Source organism: Convolutriloba macropyga, chromosome 2, assembly GCF_964194025.1.
Source record: "Convolutriloba macropyga chromosome 2, txConMacr16.3, whole genome shotgun sequence".
Taxonomy (NCBI): Eukaryota; Metazoa; Xenacoelomorpha; order Acoela; family Convolutidae; genus Convolutriloba; species Convolutriloba macropyga.
The window spans coordinates 59,576,109-59,599,746 of NC_134469.1; the positions used below are offsets into that span (position 1 = coordinate 59,576,109).

At 35.9% G+C, this 23,638-nt stretch overlaps 1 protein-coding gene across 1 annotated transcript in view; it reads left to right on the plus strand.

Annotated features, from left to right (window-relative positions):
- The window catches only part of LOC142335381 (uncharacterized), a 163,272-nt gene extending 154,491 nt beyond the window's left edge, over window positions 1–8,781 (plus strand). Inside the window, exon 10 of the mRNA XM_075383843.1 lies at window positions 8,306–8,781. Coding sequence (XP_075239958.1) covers window positions 8,306–8,587 — 282 coding nt within the window. The 3' untranslated portion in view covers window positions 8,588–8,781. The remainder of the gene's footprint in view (window positions 1–8,305) is intronic.
- The last annotated feature ends 14,857 nt before the right edge of the window (window positions 8,782–23,638 follow it).

The following is a 23,638-nucleotide window of genomic DNA, read 5'->3' on the forward strand; positions in this document are numbered from 1 at the left end:
AACCAGACAGAGACTACGACTACCAGCGATCCTCCAACTGGGAATAAATCCTCACCACCTGACAGTGAGAGCAGTTGGATACTCGGGCAGGACTAACGTTACTGGCCAGCACACCCTGTAACTGCCACCTTCACTGGTTCTACAACCAGAGGAACCCTTTGCTTGTGACACTAGTCACTACTTCACTGACAAAGATTTCAGGCGACAACACAGGTCACCACTCCACTTCGAAGAGAACAGAATTTCTCAATCCAACATTAAACGAGGATGGCACAATCAATGTGTTTCTGCTAAGGTTCATAAATTCGGATCTAAAAATCTCAACCCTGGATCGATTTAGCAGTAGAAATTCTGGATGTACACCTCCGTCCAATCAGAGAGTGAGAGGACACTTTTCTCTTTTATATAGAGAGAACTCTAGTAACTATATTCAGTCAATTAGTTAGAAACATCATATGTATCCTCTTGACTGCGCTGTTGTACTTTATTACCACCGTAATAATAGCAGTTTATCTTCAGTGTTTTACAGAGACGGTTAGTCTGAGAAATAGTATGTTTTTACGACAACTTTTTGCATTTTGCTTTTGTAACTGGATATCGGCTATCTAGATGAGTACCAGTTTAGTACTCACGAGTTGAAAAACCAAAAGTTGGGGCTCGAAATAGTTAAATCAAAGACACAGTATCAAATTCTCTACTGCTCAAAACAACTTGTTTTTGCAATAATTTGCTGATGTAGGGGAAGAATGCCGTCTTATGCGGCTGCTTTAGACGGAAACTGTTAGGTTGCCAGGAGTATTTCCTCCTTCGTCTCCACATCACTTGACTATGCCTTTAATGTATTTTCACTATCTTCTTACCTTTGCATAAAAATTCGTTTTTCTATTTGCTTTTTTTTATTATTTCAATCATAAATCGGACTGGGTTGCCGCAGATCACAATAGAAGATCTCTATATGTACACTAGTTCGATCCAATAGAATAGCAAATAAAAGCTTCAACATATGTTTGGCTTTGACTTAAGTACTCACGAGTTGAAACACCAGACGCTGGGGTTCCTAACAGTTGGTTTGCAGCTCCAAAAATTTATAGATACAAGACACAGTAACTAAAAAATTTCTGCTCAAGAATAACTTTCAGTGCAAGACACATAAACAATTTACTACTCAAAAATATTTAAAACGCAAGAAACAGTAACACGCTTACTGCTTTTGACATTTTTTTTACAAAACAATGCTGCTGTTCAGGAAGAAACCCGTTTTAAGCGCCTGCTTCAGATGAGTGCTGTCGGGTTGCTATTGTTATTTCACCCTTTTTCTCCACATCACTTGACTATGATTGTAAGAGTAAATAAATCTGAAATATGATCATCACTATGACTAAACCGTTGCTATGAAAACCGAAATTGGTCAGATGTGAACACCTAATACAAAACAGTATCCGGCCAAAGAACCTTTTTGTGCTGTTTTTCTTCTCCTAAGCAAACCCAACTCCAACATCACCGGCCCTGTTTAACTTTGTGAAAACATCTTTATTTGTTAGTAGTGTGATGCGAGTTTCAAAACATGCCTCTTGTAGAATCCATCTTTGATTCGAATTGATGCTAATCTAATCGCTCGGTAGGAAATTTTTTTGATTTTTGTTACTCGATCAAGTTTTTAGTATCCTCGTTTTTCTTTTTCACAATCTTTGACAAACAAACGAGCTCATCCTCCTTCAGATTTCTGTTTAATTTGTGTCTCCGTTTTGGTCGCGTGTTCAAAGTTGGCCGATACTCTTCTCTGATTTGTGCCAGATAAAATCGGAATAAGCTGGTTTTTGTCGGAAAGGCTTCTGATTATTAATGGACACTTCTGCGCATGATGAGTATGGTAGACAAATGTTTTTTGTCGCCAATTATCATGTGATTCGCGTTAATAGCTTCCAAATAGTTAAACTCAAAACAAACTGGTATCATTAGACCTGCATTTAAAGTGTAGTCGACAAGACTCAGAAACTCATTATTGTTGAAATCACTTCTTCCGTAATTAACCGGTTTCCCAACAATGCATAAATTGCTTCGTTGCAACTTGTGACTAGTCGCTTCCATACTCCCCTAAAGCGGTCTGGTTGAACTTCCATCTGATTTCCTGCTGGACCAATTGTTATTCAAATCACTGTCTGTTCGATGCTGCATCTTGCTCTTTGAACTCTCGGTCTACACCAACGACGTTTGTCCCGTTGTCGCTGATCATTGTAACCTGTTTGACTCCTCCAGCTATGAACTGCATAATTGCGTCCAGACAACTGTCAGTGTCCAGCCTCTGGACCATATATATTTGCACGGCTCGTTATATTAGACATGTGAACAAACTGCATCAAAGCTATTTATTTCTACAGAAAACTATTATTGTAAAAAAAGCAAAGTAGTCCTTTCAAATATTTGCAAAAACTGTTAAAGCACAGAACCTCTCTCTCTGGTTAGCTTTGCCATGACTTGGGCCATTCTTTGTGCTCAGCATTTTTGGCCTGTGATACAATTGCTCTTTAATAAATGTGAGGTCTTTCTCATGCCAATAAATCACAAAAAATTGCAAACCAAGTTTCTGCCATGAGCTGATTGTTATTGTGCTTGTTACGCAAGAATAATTCGACAACGTGAGGTTTCCAATATAACAATTTTCGATGCTTTGCATTAAAGTTTATTTGATTTTTGCTTATTCTGCCTCTTGCACGAAAAAGTCCCCTTTGTCAATGGTGTGTAAAAACTGTAGGTTTTTATTTTCTTTAGTAGTTTGTTTCTCAACCGTGAGCATTTTCATCTCATCGGCAAACTGTTTTTGCTGTAGTAACCTCAAGATCGTTGCCTTGGCATTCTGTTTTTCCTCAAATCCAATTATCTTTTTTCCAATGTTGCCAGTTTTGTTGTGATCAAAGCTCGCTGCACATATGATATTTCTCCCCAGTCGACTGAAGTCGTTGAATTGTTCCTATTGAACTATCGGTTTCTTGTCTTCTTGAACTTTCAGTTGTGGATATGAAGGACTTTTGTTCATTACGCTTGCCGGAATCAAATTGTTATTCGAATACTCAAGCCATTCAATGAGTGGTTGCTTTAACCAGGCCAGCCTAGTGAGCCGCTCACGTTTCTTGAGTTTATCAACATTGATGGCTCTTGTCCCCGTGCCGGCTGGATTGTTGCTACTATTCGCATGATTCTACCTTGCAACGTCAGTTATATACACTATCTCAACTACTCGGCTTGCTGCAAACACTTGCTGTTTTCGGTCAGATCTCTTTATCTATTGCAGTACAGTAGTAGAGTTTATTCTAAAGTTACAATGAGGAATCGTTGATTCTTTTCCTCTAATTGTCTTTTTTTCAACCTAACTGCCATAAGTACCACATGTGGTTCCAAATGTTGTGTCCATAGGTGTTGCTTTGGATCGAATCTGCATCTTCCGACAACAGATGCTGAGTCAGCTGTGTATTCCTTTGGTTGAGAGCACAGAAATGCTACTGCGCACATTGTGTTTTCCGATGCGTCAGCTGTGTCTTCCGCTTTGTTCCTGGCTCTGCTTAAGTATCTTCTAACAATGCTGGTCTCTGCAACCTCTTCAAGCTGGAGTTGTCCCAACGTTGCCCACTTTTTGTCCACATGCTAATCAGTTGTTGTTTCTTGAGAACCTTGAATGGTGGAAACAGTTTCATGAGTATCAAACACTGAATAAATTATAGCCAAGATTTTCCTCTGAGAGATTGAAGTTTCAACTCTTGTGCTAGTATCTCTCCAAACGTCCAGATTATCCTCAGTAACAGTCCAGTGAAGTCCAATCACGGATAGACCCACTCTACTGGGCCCTACTTCCACTCGCTTTGTGTCGCTGATTGATACCAAGTCCTCATGTTTTCCTTTGTTCAATCTATTGTTGTTGGTGGTCCAGTTTTTTAGTTTAAAACCATTTTTTGGCAAAAGAGGTTGCAGGTGCTTGAAAACATTGATTTCTTATTCAAAATTGTTGACTGACTTTATGGAATTGATTTTTTTGGATTGCCTTTTCTGCAATTGGAGAAAAATCTACATTGTTGATCACCTAAAAGCGTATTCTGAACAAGTTTGTGAGCTCGGAGCTCCAAAAACATGAAGCTGATACGCGCCAATTTGCACAGGTTCGTTTATTGTTGGTTGCCGAGAGGTTTCCAGGGAGATTTTATCTCTTTCAAGAACGTTCATTTCCAGAGGTATTTGTTGAATATCTGCAATTAAGGCTGTCGGTCTATCTCGGAATCTTAGTATTGTTCCAAATAATCGTTGTAGTAGATGGGGTGTGGCTACCAACTTTTCATTTAGGCAGAGATCTTTGTATTTTTTGCAGCGTTGCGGACACGGCAAACTTAACCAGGCTTGCTTTAGTTCACTATGGGATCATGTGGCGAACACCATTCCTTTCCGAAAGTGCATTTGACTTCCGAGTCACCGAGGATCTCCACGATTTTTTTCCAACGTCTGTATCAAACCATTTTTGATACAATTCTTTCCTATTTGGGTCTCGTTGGAAACTTTGTTCCATTGTGTAGAGCTGAGTTATATTTGAGCCGTAGTTGTTAACAAAGATAGATTATGGTCCTTTCGATAGGATGTCAGCTCCGTACCGCTCTCTCGTAAGTTTGCCAAGCCCCATAAGCACCTCTGAGCTAGTTGCTTATTCTTTGATTGACAAAATTGATTTGGAAGCACTGGTTTCTATGTCTCAACATGATTACAAATTGTTCGGTGTTCTCTACTCACGAAATGACATATATTTTGTCCTTGACTATTACGGGCTTGCTGAGTAGCCATCCTAATTCTGTCAAGACGGCGACAATTTCACTTCGTGTTCCTATCTCTTAGTCTAACGCTCTTTGTGTTTCATAGGCATCTTGACCTAATAGAATGCCAACTTCAACGAAAACAAAAATTCTGTTTGGAAGTGCACTGAAGTAGCTGAAACCGTGTTTCACTTTTTTTTAGTTTTAGATTGTGGATACCAATGAAATCGAAGATTTTCCAAACGCCTCGAGCGATTGATTTTTCAAATTTATTCGTTTTATGTTTAGAGGAACTTCATTGCGTCTTCAGATCTTGCGTTTCGTTTAAAGCCGCTACGTTAGGCGTAGCATAATTGTCTTGTGTTTCCAACTTCTCTTGAGTGTTTTGGTTGATGAGGGATAGCGTACATCCACTAAAGAAAAAGCGATACGTAGTCAGTCGGTTCCGTTAACTCTGGATTGAGAGAGGCTCTATCTGAAGAAAACCTGTAACATCGTCACTTTGATTTATTGTTGCAGTGCTCACGTTGACTGCGTGACTGCCCTAGTCAATTTAGTTTTCTTAGAGTAGCAATCGAAGAAGTTTTTTGTAACAACCATTAAAACCGCACGCGTTGACTTTTCAACCTTTGATTGCATGACGTTTTCCCATACAACCATAACAATAGCGTTGCTTTCTCGCCGCTACATACTGATTAATCATCAAACTTTTTTGGATATCGAGCAGTTCCCAATACAATAGATCCCATCAACTTGCGTGCAATTATTCTTTTAATCTTTGCGTTTGCTCAGTTTCATTTACGTTTGAAATTTCTTTTAACTTCGATGTCTTTGAGATTCGTTTTTCTTCTTTTGCGTTGCGCTTGTCTTCCTCCGTACGTTCACTTTTAAACGCTGAGAATCTTTCATGCGCAAACGTGTTTGTTGCAGTTTTCAAGCATGATTTGATTTATAAATTCTCTTTGAGTACTCGTGGTAGTATATCAACTGTTTGTTACATTGTTGAACTTGATTGGAGATCATCAATTTGTTTGTACTCTTTGAGTACGTCCACAATGTCAGATAAGATAACAGAAAATTAAATCAGGCATGCTGAACAAGTTATGAGGCTTCACATTTCGCATCTATAATTACATTCAGACTTCCGGTGTTTTCCAGAATATGCCAGGCAGCAGTGTAAAACTGTCCAGATTTCCCCAATCTTGAGATTGCAGTTTTTGTTTTGCTTAGCATCTTCAAAATGCTCATCTTCTGCAAATTGGGAACCAAGTCGTTTTTTTTGTACCGTTGCAATAAATAAGCTTGGCCATTCAGGCAAATCCAACGGGTTTCCATCAAAACTGTTCACTTTCAATTTTGGGGAATGGCTTCTGCTGGATTTCCTATTGATGTATCTGGAGCCAATTTGCGGAGAAACATCTTGGTTCTCACAGCTCGAAGAACAATCACATGTGTTGGTGAATTGTGCATCACGTCTCTGTTGATTCAATGCCAGGCTGTCGTAAACGATGGGTTTTGGTCTTACTGGGGTCGGTCAAAATTTCTGGAACAATTCTGAGACGTTCTTCGGTTTTTAACTTCCGTTTGAGGGATGACCTTTCATGGAAACTGTCCGCCTGAGTACACTCATTGTTCTCTAGTGTCGTTATTTTTAATTTATGCTCTTACTAACGTTTTCTTTGAGGAATTATGGTCGCATTTTGAGCTGTTTGATCTCTAGCTCTAACTCTGCTTTTTTCGATTTGATTTGTGCTCGCTCAACGAGATAATTTGTCTCGAAATCCAATTCGATTTCATTCAACTTTTCATCTTGTCTTTGTTTCGTCGAAGAAACCTCAGAGGCCTTCTTGGTATCTCGATTGTCTATTAATTCGCTGTTTTTATCAGTTCTTGGAAAAAATTCTCCAGTTGCGTGAGTGCTGTTACCCTCGTTGTTGTTGGCTTCTTGATTTCTGCTAAATGAAACGCTTGTCATTTTGGATTGCGTAGTCTTGTTCTTTTCCTCAAGACAAATTTTGTTTAAAGTGTCTCTGATATCTACTGCTGATCGTGTTTCATTTTAAAGTATTTTTTGGATATGCCTTGAGTGTGTTAAGACGCTGTAGCTGCTTGGGCAGTTCCTCTTGTAGGACGTGATCAGATTGTTTGTAAACAATTATAATTAGTATTTGGCCGATCTGCATCTGCGATTATTTTGTAGCCAAGTCTCTGCTTAGTGTTCAATTCTTTTGTGGATCTATGTGTTTTCTTGTCAAGCTCATCTGGTAACAACCAATCCCGTTCTTGTTGCTTGTTTGCTTGTGTTAAGTTATACACTTTAACCCTCCTACTGATTTGCATTAGAATCGTAGGAGATTTTTGGCCGACTTGCTCGACTGTTATTTGGATGTGCCTTAGGCATTTCGGCAAACAATTATGGGCAGCAGTTTGCTTTTCACTCTCGAGGTCAACGGACCAAATGTAGCGGTTGATCTCCCAATCAGTTGCAACGAGGAAAACTTAGCAACGCCAGTTCGTTTCAGTGGTTCGATATTTGGCCGGGCATTCAGCATTTGCAGTTCAATTTGTGACTGTATTTTTGCCAGGTTCTTGCCGTTGCATTTTAGTTTCTTGCCTCTTTGCTGACCTTACTTATTCAATATTAAATTTGACGGGATTGCTACACATCACAATACGGGAGCTCTATATGTACACTAGTTCAATCGGATAGAAATATAAATTGAAGACAATGATATATGACTAAGACATTTTTATGCAAAAAATTGTAAAACTTAGCATATGTTCAGCTTATACTTAAGTACTCACGAGTTGAAATACCAGATGTTGGGGTTCCTAACAATTGAAAGGTAGCTCCAACAATTGATAGATACAAGACACAGTAACTAAAATAATAATGCTCATGAATAAATTTCAGTAACCAACACACTAACAATTTACTGCTCGAGAATAATTAAAACGCAAGGATCAGTAACACGTTGTTTACTGCTTAGGACAGTCTTTTTTTACAAAAACCTATACCGATGTATTAGAAGGAAGGCGTTTTAAGCGCCTGCATTAGATGAGTGCTGTTGGGTTGCTATTGTTATTTCACCCTTTTTCTCCACATCACGTGACTATGACTGTTATAGTAACTATATCTATAACTGTGACTACTGCCATGACTGAACAGTTGCTCTGACAACAGAATGTGGATAATTATGAACACCTAATACAAAAGAGTTATCCGCTAAAAGTCGTTTTTGTGCTGCTACTTTTTCCTCCACTTACGCAAGCTCAGCTCCAACAGGAGGCAAGGAAAAGTTGAGCGACAAATCGCTCCTTTGTCTCCATATTCCACACTATAAGACCTGATGTTCTAGATGTAGAAATATATGAGAAACAAAAGAGGTGAAGTAAACCAAGTGGTAAGGGCGTTGGCCAAAAATGAGAGCCATTTAGAGGTCGAGCTGCACTTTTTTGTTATATTCAGCTGAATGCTATGTGTGGAAATTTTACTACTGAAACTATATGTTTTTCAGTCGGAAGAAGTAAGTAAGTTCCAGATGGAAGTTGAGCACTTGGACACTCGGGCATCAACACAGAAAAGGATGGAATTCGTTGACATGCTCATCCGCAAAGAAGAAAAAGAAGAAAAAGGTGGTTTTGAGGAACGATTGACCCAGTTGCGTAATGTGAAACGTGGAAGAGTCTACGTCGAGCAGCATATTATGCCAAATGACCTTGTCATCGAACAAGGCAGCTCGCGACAGTCTGTGCGTAGCTCACAGAGTTCTAGCACAGCCAATGACAGACGAAAATGACGAATTAGCAGACACTGATACTAGATACAGACAATAGAATGGCGCTTTCTCAAGAAGATATGGTTCAACTAAAAGCTATCACAAATGGACAGGCTCTCATATTTGGGATATTTTTAAAGGAGTGGCTTGCTGGTGATCCTAATGAATACTGCCATAAAGTTATCTCACAGATTTAATTCCGAGACCAAATTCAAACCCGGGTCGAGGTTTGGCGGTGAATTTTCGTAAGAAATGCGGTGAAATGCGGTGAAGAAAAATAATTTTCACCGCGTATTTCTTACATCTTATTGCGGTGAATGCGGTGAATCGCGGTGAATTATTTATGTTCACCGCGTTCTCAGTATTCTTACAAAAAAGATTTGTCCCCACATGGGTTCAAACCTCTGACCTCGTGCATGCCTTCCATTGCTTAGTCCACTGCGCCAACTTTCACTTACATCTTCGAAATTTCTTGTGAATTTAAATCAGATTGAGTAAACTTTGGAAAACATATGCGGTGAATTTTTGTAAGAAATGCGGTAAATTTCGCGGTGAATTTTTGTAAGAAATGCGGTGAAATGTGGTGAATTATTTTTTTTCACCGCATTCACCGCTTTCACCGCATTTCTTACATTATTTTGCCACAAAAGTTGATGCGGTGAAGTTTTGTAAGAAATGCGTTGAATTTTGCGGTGAATTTTTGTAAGAAATGCGGTGAGATGTGGTGAATTATTTTTTTTCACCGCATTCACCGCTTTCACCGCATTTCTTACAAAAATTCACCGCATTCACCGCATTTCTTACAAAAAAATACCCTAAAACCTCGACCCGGGAATGTTTATAACAGAAATCATACGTTCACTGCTGAGTTATAAAATAGGCTTTTAAAAACAGATTCTGATATTCCAACACCATTCTATCGTTAGAGAAACAAGGAGGCTCGGTAATGTGCTGTCGCACACAAGGTTACGACCCCGCTCATCCACAATTTTTCAAATAAAATTGGTGTACGAATGAAAAGATAGCCTCCAAAGCAAATATCTCAGTGGAGTAAAAAATGATGCATTAGATTTATGAGATAAGCGAATATCAAGAAAGCGAGTCAAGACGAACAGCAAAACCAAACAACAACAACAAACATTTATTACATTTTATTACAACTTATTATATATAGACATTTATTACAAAAGTTTATGCTCGTTTTAAAAAACAAAACTCAATAACAAAGTCAAAACAGCGATAGATAAAGCTGAAACTAAATAAAATAACTTGTAATTCACCAGAAAAGATATGGGACCAGTCCTTATGAAGGCTTGGTAACAATCAGACAATAAAGACCAAAACAATAAATTTGAAAAGTTCGCTTATTTTTTTTAAAACAAATAATTTTAAATTGATGGAAACCATTATAAAGCAACTAAAACAACCCATAGCTTTACGATTACCTCTGTTTTCAAGATGGGACTTATGAACTGTCCGTGTTCACTTTTTTTGCGGTTACAAAAAGAACAACAACTAGACAACAAACATAAAATAAGTTAAATTTTTGCCAGAAAACGCTTTCGAAGCCCTAAAGACCCTCCAAAGACCCTCCCCTTTCTACTTTGGCCCCCAAATTTGTTCGGTTGCACCTTTTCCAAACACCGTTAATATATTAGGTGATCTCTTATTATTGAAATCATGTAAAAAGTCGATAAAATGAAAAATAGGCAAAGTTAAGTATTACCTGTTTTTTTCGAATAAAAACAATTTCCAAAGACATGAAAGCCATTAATTATAAAAAATGAAAAATTAAATACGTTCGTTTATTCTTCCAAAGGAAGCCTACAAAAAAAAGAAAAATTTGACAAAAATAGAAAAAATTATTTTTTTTTTGTGAAAAACCCGTGTCGAAGCCAATAAAGTCTGAACGAATTCTTTGAAAACATTGGATTCCTGATCAGCGAATACCTGAAAATTGAAAAAAATGGGAAATCTAGTAGTATCAAAGCCAGAAAACCATAACTTAAAGTGTGAAACTGCAATAAAGATTGAATTTGATTTCAGTAGAAAGACAAAGCATTCTTTCATTGCTGACAGCGAGCTAAAAGTAGACCAAGTCAAGAGAAAAGTGGAGGCAAACCTATGTAAGCCATTGTTTTTTGCAAAAGTCGAAACGACATTGGTCCAAAACTAGCTCTGCTAACGCTGTTCGTCCATTAAAAACACTTAATTTTTTGAAAGCTATAGATATAGATTTTTTTAATTTAAAAAATCAAAAGTAAACGCTGCGTTTTTGATAATCCACGAGTAAGGTTAGCGAAAAACGGCAAAGTTTTAATTACGGAAAATTCGCAATGGAAGTTGAAGTAGAAATAACCCCCTTTTGAGGCTTCAAAAATTGTGTTAGTGGTTTTTGGGTATGTTTTTGGGCACTTCCTGCAAAATTAATCAAAGTGGACTAAAGAAATTTATTTAGTGCTGTTTTTGATGAAAAATCTGAATTTTGAAATATTTAGCCCGAATTTTTGACAAAAAAGTAAATAAAAACATCCGGCAAAATTTGTTTGTCTTTAAAAATAAAATCAACAACATATTGTTCAAAAAATTTAACAAAATTCTACAAAATTAATGAAAATTTAGTAAAAAAATTCCACAAAAATGTGATTAAAATCAACGGAATTCACTCTATTTTATCAAAAAAATTTGAACCTCGCTAACTCCCTGTAAAAATGAAAATCAAAAAATATTTTTTTTAATTCCATATTCTACGCTGGACAAGCTTTCTAATGATACCAGTCTCAACTCTCTACGATGAATATATCGATCGGCCAAAATTGTCTGAACAACAAAAGCCCATTTGAATATATGGTTCCTCCCCCCTCAAGAGGGGTCGGAACAAAAATACAATGGCCGTTACCTGCAATTCCCTCAGCATTGCCTATTTCGACAACAGTACTGTCATAACGTATAAATAAAATTTTCCAATTTGAATTGAAAATGAAAAACAATTTTCTTTGTTCCGCTTTTCCAAATTTTTTGATACTTTAATCAAAATGAGCTGTCGTTTTTTCCGTTTTTGTATTTAAAGTTTCTTCAAAAATGCTGTTCTTTCTGATCATGGTGCTTTTCATTTTCTGTGGATTTTGGTCTCCGTGACACTGTAAAATCCAGAATTAATGTAAAAATTTATATGTAGCAAAACTTCTTTGCTTTTATCCGTTTAAATTTGGTAATCAACAAAGTTTTCTTCCTCTAAGCAACTTACGGTTGTAAAACAAGCGGTGAGTATTTGTAAGATTTGCGATTTAAGCGGTGAAAAAAGTTTTTTCATCTCATTCTACTGGTAGCGGTGAAAAACTATTTTTCACCGCATTCTGATGGTAGCGGTGAAAAATTTTCTTTCACCGCTTAATCGGTGAAAAACATTTTCACCGCTTAAATATTTTTTGTCACCGCATTCATCGCATTGAGCGCAAATCTTACATTTTTACTCAAATTCACCGCAAATCTTACATCTTTGTCCCAGCCGTCAAAAGCTACTTGGGCCGATAGTTCAGATTTCTTTCATTCAGGGCAATGAACTTGCGGTTGTAATTATGAGGGTAAAAAATTTTTAATTGTGAAACATTATAACAGAAGTAAAAGTATCAGCTACTAACAAAAGTATCAGCTACTCGTTCAAGCACTACTCATACCTGTCTTACGCTCGTCTCTTTCATATGATTCGTCATGGACGTTCTTGATTTTAAAGAATTCATAGTTTTTACTTTCGTCTTCTGGGCTACCCTACTCAATGACTCAACTCAATGGAGTCTAGACATTCCCACCTTAAATATGTGAAAAAATATATCAACGCAGTTATAAGAGCAAAAGATTAACGTCAATTTTTACCCTCCGGTTTTTTAGAAGTTTCCTGTAAAGCACGCATTTGAAACAGCCCTTGCATTATAGAACATTGAAAACATCAAAAGGTTTCCAAAATTTAGGGCGCGCTTATCACCGCCCTAGCTTAAGCCAAATTTGATTAAAGTGTAATGATTTATTTAAATTAGCATATAGTGCGCATTAAGCCAGAGTTCCATTTTGAGCGTTAAATTAATTTCTACTGAGTGTTGTGGTTATGTGCAAGAGAGTCCGGTGTTATACAGAGCCGACGTTAGACAGCGCTGAAACTTGACTTGATTTAAAAAGAACCGCACGCAAAAAGTTGCCTTTAAATGCCCTAAATTGCTAGTTCATAACCAAGAAAAGTACTTAATTTGGTTACTTGGTCTCTTGTTCGGTTGTGGTAGTTTAATATCAAGTCTATAAGCCGCTGAAGCATGGCAATGGCGGTGAGGTACAACAATGTCGACGAATAAGAGTGCCGATTACAATAGTGTCAAAAATTTTGTCAGTTTTTCTCTGGACAAAATTCTAAACCAATCAGATCACGTCAACTGAAATGAGCGCAAAGTTCTGAACCAATCACGAAGTGGATAGATTTGGATTTTAATATTTATTAGGACAAGATAATTGGAGCGAGATAAATTTAAAGCAAACAACAATAATTGCAGACTATGGCCATGCCTCAGCGGCTTCAGTGGGTCTTGATATGAATCTATCAGAACCGGACTACTGATCAGCGTGCTCTGATTTTTTTTGGATTGTAACAGTCCAAGATTAGTCCAAAACTAGCTCTACTAACGCTGTTCGTCTAATAGGAACACTTAATTTTTTAAATGTTATAGATATAGATTTTTTTAATTTAAAAAATCAAAAGTAAACGCTGCGTTTTTGATAATCCACGAGTAAGGTTAGCGAAAAACGGCAAAGTTTTCATTAGAAAACTCGCAATGGAAGTTGAAGTAGAAATAACCCCCTTTTGAGGCTTAAAAGATTGTGTTAGTGGTATTTGGGTGTGTACTTCCTGCAAAATTAATCAAAGTGGACTAAAGAAACTTATTTAGTTCTGTTTTTGATGAAAAATCTGAATTTTGAAATATTTAGCCGAAATTTTTGACAAAAAAGTAAATAAAAATATCCGACAATATTTGTTTGTCTTTAAAAATAAAATCAACAACATATTGTTCAAAAAATTTAACAGAATTCTACAAAATTAACGAAATTTTAGTAAAAAATTCCATAAAAATGTGATTAAAATCAACGGAATTCACTCTATTTTCTCAAAAAATTTGAACCTCGCTAACTGGACAAGCTTTCTAATGATACCAGTCTCAACTCTCTACGATGAAAATATCGATCGGCCAAAATTGTCTGAACAATAAAAGCCCATGTGAATATATGGTTCCTCCCCCCTCAAGAGGGTTCGGAACAAAAATACAATGGCCGTTACCTGCAATTCCCTCAGCATTGCCTATTTCGACAACAGTACTGTCATAACGTATAAATAAAATTTTCCAATTTGAATTGAAAATGAAAAACAATTTTCTTTGTTCCGCTTTTCCAAATTTTTTGATACTTTAATCAAAATGAGCTGTCGTTTTTTCTGTTTTTGTATTTGAACTTTCTTCAAAAATACTGTTCTTTCTAATCATGGTGCTTTTCATTTTTTGTGGATTTTGGTCTCCGTGACACTGAAAAATCCAGAATTAATGTAAAAATTTTCATGTAGCAAAACTTCTTTGCTTTTATTTATCCCTTTAAATTTGGTAATCGACAAAGTTTTCTTCCTCTAAGCAACTTACGGTTGTAAAACTAGCGGTAAATATTTGTAAGATTTGCGATTTTAGCGGTGAAAAATGTTTTTTCACGGCATTCTGCTGGTAGCGGTGAAAAATTTTCTTTCACCGTTTAATCGGTGAAAAAAAATTTCACCGCTTAAATTTTTTTGTCACCGCATTCATCGCATTGAGCGCAAATCTTACATTTTTACTCAAATTCACCGCAAATCTTACATCTTTTAGCGATATTTAGCGGTGACACCTCGACCCGGGCTGTCCCAGCCGTCAAAAGCTACTTGGGCCGAGAGTTCAGATTTCTTTCATTCAGGGTAATGAACTTGCGGTTGTAATTATGAGGGTAAAAGATTTTTAATTGTGAAACATTATAACAGAAGTAAAACACCATCTATCAGCTACTCGTTCATGCACTACTCATACCTGTCTTACGCTCGTCTCTTTCATATGATTCGTCATGGACGTTCTTGATTTTAAAGAATTCATAGTTTTTACTTTCGTCTTCTGGGCTACCCTACTCAATGACTCAACTCAATGGAGTCTAGACATTCCCACCTTAAATATGTGAAAAAATATCAACGCAGTTATAAGAGCAAAAGATTAACGTCAATTTTTACCCTCCGGTTTTTTAGAAGTTTCTTGTAAAGCACGCATTTGAACCAGCACGTGCATTATAGAACATTGAAAACATCAAAAGGTTTCCAAAAATTAGGGCGCTGTTATCGCCGCCCTAGCTTAAGCCGAATTTGATTAAAGTGTAATGATTTATTTAAATTAGCATATAGTGCGCATTAAGCCAGAGTTCCATTTTGAGTGTTAAATTAATTTCTACTGAGTGTTGTGGTTATGTGCAAGAGAGTCCGATGTTATACAGAACCGACGTTAGACAGCGCTGAAACCTGACTTGATTTAAAAAGAACCGCACGCAAAAAGTTGCCTTTAATTGCCCTAAATTGTTAGTTCATAACCAAGAAAAGTACTTAGTTTGGTTACTTGGTCTCATGTTCGGTTGTGGTAGTTTAATATCAAGTTCATAAGCCGCTGAGGCATGGCAATGGCGGTGACGTACAACAATGCCGACGAATAAGAGTGCCGATTATAATAGTGTCGAAAATTTAGTCAGTTTTTCTCCGGACAAATTCCTAAACCAATCAGATCACTTCACCTGAAATGAGCACAAAATTCTGAACCAATCACAACGAAGTGGATAGATTTGGATTTTAATATTTATTAGGACAAGATAATTGGAGCGAGATAAATTTAAAGCAAACAACAATAATTGCAGACTATGGCCATGCCTCAGCGGCCAGTGGGTCTTGATATGAATCTATCAGAACCGGACTACTGATCAGCGTGCTCTGGTTGCTTTGAAAACAAAATTCCTATAGCATTTAATTGATACCTAATTTGTAATCACGGTTTCTGCACTAAAATGGCATAGTATTACGTCGGCATATTTGTACGTAATCGGCCATGGCCCCGGATAAATTCAAGATAATTGTTTATTAACTCGCTTTTAGTTTCATTTAAAAGAAATTATTAAAATTTCATTTCTCAAATACTTGGTTATGAGTGATTGAGAATTTGGTAGTTTCATTTCAGAAGGCAATTTGTTTGGCTGCAAAATATCTTGATTTATCGACTATTAAATTCAATAAATTTTCGGCTCTCTTCCAATCGGCTCTTTTAACTTCGGCTCAATTACAAATAACCGAGTGTTGGTTGTGTAAATCAATTTGATGAATGAGCCATTTTTTACTTGTTCAACCAACAAAAAATTAACTTCGGGAAAATCTATCTTTCTTTGTCAGTAAAAAAAATAGCTCAGTGAAAAGAAACTGGCCAAGCCCCCCTATAAACACTTAATATCATAGCTCCCCTATGGTATGTTTACCATAATTGGGGTGAGGGCTATTTGTCTTTCGACTGTTGTTTTGGCAGTTTATATTGGTAACGAAGTTCAAAGTGAGTTCCCTTCACATGCTTCTTTGAATGTGACCAAAAGGCAGTTCAAATTTCAGTTATATTGAACTGGTCACCCCTTTTTTTTAAGGTTTTGTCAGTTATCTCTCTTAGTGTCGCTGTTTTTCGGAGGTTTTATGTGTCGCAAAAATATAAAACGGCGCGTGCTGTACCATTTTTGCTAGCGCTGGACGTTCTGTTAATTTTTTTGGCGTTAACATTAAAGCCTTAACCTAGAAATTCTAGTTTTTATAATTGACTTCAAATCCCAAAACTGATGACAATGAGCACATCGCTTGGATATGTTGATTGGCGCTCGAGTCCTATCTGCGTAGACGGTGACCAGCGTATTGGCCGACAGGTAGCTTAGCCGACAACCAAAAAATGAGAAATTTAACCGACAATTTAAGTAAAATGAGCAATAAAACTTATTCTGAAGCTGTGATTGGCCAATTAAAAACTATTTCGTGAGCGGACAAATAAACCGCAGATTTTTCATCAACTAGTGTACCGAAGGTCTATCCGTGGTCGGACCGTATTTTAACGCATCTGGCCATGCCTTGCGGGCTATGGCCATGCCTCAGCGCCATGGGATTTGATATGAATCTATCACAACCGAACTACTGATTTATGGTTCAATGAGACTTTTATGACCAATTATGATAAAACTGTCGGCTAAGTTTCTGTTTTTCCTTGTCGGCTAAACCCCCTGTCGACCAATTTTCGTAGCACCTGCGTAGACGCCACTTTGTTTATTGGAAATCAATCAAGTTCTCAACAAACGGGTCGGGATTTGATGGAATTGTACACTTTGGTTTTTTCAATAGAATAAAGCAAAAATCAGTTCCCATGGGTCATTTCTCCTCCTCTGGACCACATTAACAATTCAAGTGAGCAAGTCACTAATTTTTCTCGAGCCACTGAGATTTGTGTTCTGTCAGATAGTTAGAAATAAGTTTATCGTCCACTAGTTTAAAGGCCAAATTAGACATAATATTATAGTCAATTGGGCCTGCGGACAAAATTAGAAGACTTAATGGCAATTTGATTTTTAAAGACTTTGAGTTGAGCAAAGTTTTGAAATCTGATTTAACTAAATTAGAACACTCGTTCAAAGGTATGGCAATCGTTCAAAGGTATTGCAATCGGCTTAAAGCTATTTTTTCGTGTGAGTCATATATTGCACAAGTTATTTCTTTTCGGCATCGGATAGTTCTTCATTATTGCAAAGGTCCATGTAAAGGTTTTAGGCTCTTTTTGTGAAAGTAGCACATCATCTTTTTCCAGATTTAATATCAACTAATAATTCTGTTCTTTTGCGCCAACCCATTCTAGTTGTTCCGACCCTTCTTGAGGGGGGGGACTCTAAGCTCAACTGGGTTTTTTTTTGTTCAGACAATTTTTACCGATCAATATATTCATCGTAGAGATTTGTGAGTGGTATCATTGAAAAGCCCGTCTAGCGCAGAATATGAAATAGCGCAGAAAAGATTTTTTTTTTGCTTTTTTAGAGCGAGTTATCATGGTTAAAACTTTTGTGAATATTAGAGAAATTTGCATTAATTTTATTCACATTTTCCGGAATTTTGAGTAAAATATCGTCAATTTTGCTAACAATAGAAAAATGTTTGACAATAGTACTGTTGAATTGGTTTTTAAATATAAAACACTTTTGTTAACTAATTTCTTTCAATTTTTTTGGCAAAAATTTTGGCTAAATACTTCAAAAATCAGCCTTTTTCTTCAGAAATTGAACGAAACAAGCTTCTTTAGACCACTTTGATTAAATTTGCGGAAAGTACACACCCAAAAACAACTAACCCAATCTTTGTAAACTACAAAAGGAGCCAGTTGTAATTCCAGTTCCATTGAGAGTATTCTGGTATTAAAGTTTTGCCGTTTTTTAACACTTTTACCCTTACTTTTACGATTATCAAAAAACGCATCACTTAATTTTGATCTTCTAACTAACAAATTATCTAGATCTAAACTAGTCGAAATGTTTGAGTGTTCCTAATGGAACTACATTAAATGCAAGGCTGGTTTTGGTTCAATTTTGGACTGTTACAATCCAAAAAACATTCAGATTGTAATCAGTCGGTCCTTTTTTAAAAAAGAAAACGATCTTTTTTATGTTAATCAACGAAAAAAACAATTCAAACCAGAGCTCAGTCTTGATATGTCATGTTTTTTTTCTTATAAATTTAAAAACTAATGTGTTTAGTTTCTTCACTTGAAAAATTATGATCGTTTTCACTGACAAAATTGTTTAACTTTTAATTAAACAATGGCTTATGGAACTTTGCCAATTTTTGTTCTCTTAATTTGGCCAGCTTAGTGTCAGCAAATCAGGAATGCTTCTTCTTCCTCTCTTTTCTACCGATTTGAAAATTAATCTTTTTTTGCGTGAAGTTATGGTTTTTTGGCTTTGATAGTACTAGATTTCACAATTATTTTATTTTTAGTCATTTACCCATTTTGCACGTTTTCTTTCTCGTTTTTGTCACATTGTCACTTTAATGACAGTTCACACAACACATTACTGGAGTTCAAACAAAGCACAAGCTCAAAAAGATATGCCTTGAAATGCTTAAATGTACAGATCTTGGTTTTAACGGCTTCGACAACACATTCTCGATGAATTTAGTTGAGTTTCTTTTACTTTCGAAATTAACTGTCGTTTTCTCTTTGAATTTTAGTCTTTTGAACTTTCCTGGAGAATGGCATGTCTCATTGGTTCTTTATGGAGGATAAGATGAGCCTATAACCTGATTTGGGGAGACAGCTGATAGCATTCTCGACTTTGAAAACAATTGTTTTCGAAAAGTAGAAAAGTTTTACTTATATTTGCTGTCGCTCCCGTTTTTGACTACTTGATTGTCTATTCTCATTAGAGAGCTCGCATAACACAATTTGGGTGTCCAAGGAACGCTCAATTGAAAATATTTTAGGGGCAAAAAACGCCTGTACGGCTTCGACACCGTTTTCTCGCAAGTATTAATTGAGTTTTTGTTCGTTGTTTCCATTTGTTTTTCTTTTTGTTACCCCATTCAACATACCGCTTCATTTTCCCCTCTACAACCTCCTGGGATAAATAACATGTTGGAAGTTTCTAATTTCTATTTAATGGCGTTCATTAATTTGAAACTAAATGTTTTTAAAATTCCAGGCCAATTTTTTAACTTTGCTTTTTTTGTTCTTGTTGTCTTTTTGTTACCCAGTCTTGTTAACTACAGGTCACATATGTTATAATTGGCGTCAATAAAAGGCGCAAGTGTACAAATTAATGTTTTTACACAACTCTTTCATTTTGAAAAATTACAGTTCTCAAGGGTTTTCTTTGGACAAAAAATTGAACCTTTTTAATTTTTCGTTTCGTAGCTAATTGCTTTCATGACTTTGAAATTATTTTTCTTCAAAAAAACAAAAGTGTTACTTAGTTTTTCCTTAATATTTTGCCTTAATGACTTAAAGTTGTTGATTTTTTATCTACTATTGCTTAGTGTCATTAATGAGAAGTCAAACACCGCGATGTCGGCGCTCGAAGCGGGTGCAATTGAACCTCCTTTGAGTGGCAAAATACGGCTTTACGTCTTCGACAGCGTTTTCTCGCAAATTTTAATTGAATTTCTGTTTGTTGTTTTTATTTGTTTATTTGATTTCTTTTGTGAAAAAAACAGAAATATGGCAGGTCTTAATGCCCACCTATAGAAGCATAAGTAATCATAAAACTGCCGGATACTATTAGTTGATATCTAATGGTTCTCATTACTTTGAAATAATTTGTCTTTAAAAATGTACAACAAAAATGAACTTTGCTAATTCTCTCCGTTTTTGTCTTATTGCTACCGAGCCTTATTGTGGACTGGTCCCATATCTGTTCTAGTAAACTACAAGTTTTTTTGTTCAGTTTGAGTTTTATCTGACGCTGTTTTGACATTATAAGTAAACTTTTTAAAAAAATAGACATAAAGTTTCGGATGCAGTTAATGATTGTTGTTGTTGTTGTTGTTGTGTGATTTTGCCGCTCGCCTTGACTCGCTTTCCTAATAATGGCAGCTCTCATCAACCTAATGCGGCATTTTTACTCCTCTGGGCTGTTTGATTTGGAGGCGATCTTTTTGTTGATATATCAATTTTTTTGAAAATTACTTTGACTTTTGGGCGTTTTTATTTGCTCCTCATTTCGCAGACAGTTATACCAAAAATGAAGATGAGGTGTTTCGGAACATTACAAGCGATCGCACATTATCGTGCCTCCTTGTTGTGTTGTTTTTTCCTGTAGCCCATTGCAACAGGCTAAAAAAGCATCCGCATATGACAGAGAATCTATCGTTGAACAGTTAGGCGCGTAAGCTGTTTTGTTTAGTTCCAGTTTTAAATGATGCTATTTTGACCTTGCTAATACGTTTTTTTAAATGGACATAAAGTCTTGGTTGTAATTAATGTTTGTTGCCATTATTGTTTTGTTCAGCTCAACATAAAAAAGATCGTTTTTTTTAAAAAAAGGACCGACTGATTACAATCTGAATGTTTTTTGGAATAAATATTGGCTAAATACTGAATTTTGGCTAAATACTTCAAAAATCAGCCTTTTTCTTCAGAAATTGAACGAAACAAGCTTCTTTAGACCACTTTGATTAAATTTGCGGAAAGTACACACCCAAAAACAACTAACCCAATCTTTGTAAACTACAAAAGGAGCCAGTTGTAATTCCAGTTCCATTGAGAGTATTCTGGTATTAAAGTTTTGCCGTTTTTTAACACTTTTACCCTTACTTTTACGATTATCAGAAAACGCATCACTTAATTTTGATCTTCTAACTAACAAATTATCTAGATCTAAACTAGTCGAAATGTTTGAGTGTTCCTAATGGAACTACATTAAATGCAAGGCTGGTTTTGGTTCAATTTTGGACTGTTACAATCCAAAAAACATTCAGATTGTAATCAGTCGGTCCTTTTTTAAAAAAGAAAACGATCTTTTTTATGTTAATCAACGAAAAAAACAATTCAAACCAGAGCTCAGTCTTGATATGTCATGTTTTTTTTCTTATAAATTTAAAAACTAATGTATTTAGTTTCTTCACTTGAAAAATTATGATCGTTTTCACTGACAAAATTGTTTAACTTTTAATTAAACAATGGCTTATGGAACTTTGCCAATTTTTGTTCTCTTAATTTGGCCAGCTTAGTGTCAGCAAATCAGGAATGCTTCTTCTTCCTCTCTTTTCTACCGATTTGAAAATTAATCTTTTTTCTGCGTGAAGTTATGGTTTTTTGGCTTTGATAGTACTAGATTTCACAATTATTTTATTTTTAGTCATTGACCCATTTTGCACGTTTTCTTTCTCGTTTTTGTCACATTGTCACTTTAATGACAGTTCACACAACACATTACTGGAGTTCAAACAAAGCACAAGCTCAAAAAGATATGCCTTGAAATGCTTAAATGTACAGATCTTGGTTTTAACGCCTTCGACAACACATTCTCGAAGAATTTAGTTGAGTTTCTTTTACTTTCGAAATTAACTGTTGTTTTCTCTTTGAATTTTAGTCTTTTGAACTTTCCTGGAGAATGGCATGTCTCATTGGTTCTTTATGGAGGATAAGATGAGCCTATAACCTGAGTTGGGGAGACAGCTGATAGCATTCTCGACTTTGAAAACAACTGTTTTCGAAAAGTAGAAAAGTGTTACTTAAATTTGCTTTCGCTCCCGTTTTTAACTACTTGATTACCTATTCTCATTAGAGAGCTCGCATACCACAATTTGGGTGTCCAAGGAACGCTCAATTGAAAATATTTTAGGGGCAAAAAACGCCTGTACGGCTTCGACACCGTTTTCTCGCAAGTATTAATTGAGTTTTTGTTTGTTGTTTTCATTTGTTTTTCTTTTTGTTTCCGCATTCAACATACCGCTTCATTTTCCCCTATACAAGCGTCTGGGATAAATAACATGTTGGATGTTTCTAATTTCTATTTAAGGGTGTTCATTACTTTGAAACTAAATGTTTTTAAAATTCCAAGCCAATTTTTTAACTTTGCTTTTTTTGTTCTTATTGTCTTTTTGTTACCCAGTCTTGTTAACTACAGGTCACATATGTTATAATTGGCGTCAATAAAAGGCGCAAGTGTACAAAAATTAATGTTTTTACACAATTCTTTGATTTTGAAAAATTACAGTTCTCAAGGGTTTTCTTTGGACAAAAAATTGAACCTTTTTAATTTTTCGTTTCGTAGCTAATTGCTTTCATGACTTTGAAATTATTTTTTTTTAAAAAAAAACAAAAGTGTTACTTAGTTTTTCCTTAATATTTTGCCTTAATGACTTAAAGTTGTTTATTTTTTATCTACTATTGCATAGTGTCATTAATGAGAAGTCAAATACCGCGATGTCGGCGCTCGAAGCGGGTGCAATTGAACCTCCTTTGAGCGGCAAAATACGGCTTTACGTCTTCGTCAGCGTTTTCTCGCAAATTTTAATTGAATTTCTGTTTTTTGTCTTTATTTGTTTATTTGATTTCTTTTGTGAAAAAAACTGAAATATGACAGATCTTAATGCCCACCTATAGAAGCATAAGTGATCATGAAACTATCGGATACTATTAGTTGATATCTAATGGCTCTCATTACTTTGAAATAATTTGTCTTTAAAAATGTACAACAAAAATGAACTTTGCTAATTCTCTCCGTTTTTGTCTTATTGCTACCGAGCCTTATTGTGGACTGGTCCCATATCTGTTCTAGTAAACTACAAGTTATTTTGTTCAGTTTGAGTTTTATCTGACGCTGTTTTGACATTATAAGTAAACTTTTTTAAAAAATAGACATAAAGTTTCGGATGCAGTTAATGATTGTTGTTGTTGTTGTTGTTGTGTGATTTTGCCGCTCGCCTTGACTCGCTTTCCTAATAATGGCAGCTCTCATCAACCTAATGCGGCATTTTTTACTCCTCTGGGCTGTTTGATTTGGAGGCGATCTTTTTGTTGATATATCAATTTTTTTGAAAATTACTTTGACTTTTGGGCGTTTTTATTTGCTCCTCATTTCGCAGACAGTTATACCAAAAATGAAGATGAGGTGTTTCGGAACATTACATGCGATCGCACATTATCGTGCCTCCTTGTTGTGTTGTTTTTCCTGTAGCCCATTGCAACAGGCTAAAAAAGTATCCGCATATGACAGAGAATCTATTGTTGGAAAGTTAGGCGCGTAAGCTGTTTTGTTTAGTTCCAGTTTTATATGATGCTATTTTGACCTTGCTAATACGTTTTTTTAATTGGACATAATGTCTTGGTTGTAATTAATGTTTGTTGTCATTATTGTTTTGTTCAGCTAGACTTGCTTTCTTAATAATGGCTGATTTCATCAATCTAATGCGTCAGTTTTTACTCCACTGAGTTATCTGCGTTGGAGGCAATCTTTTTGTTCATTCAATTTTTTTGAGAT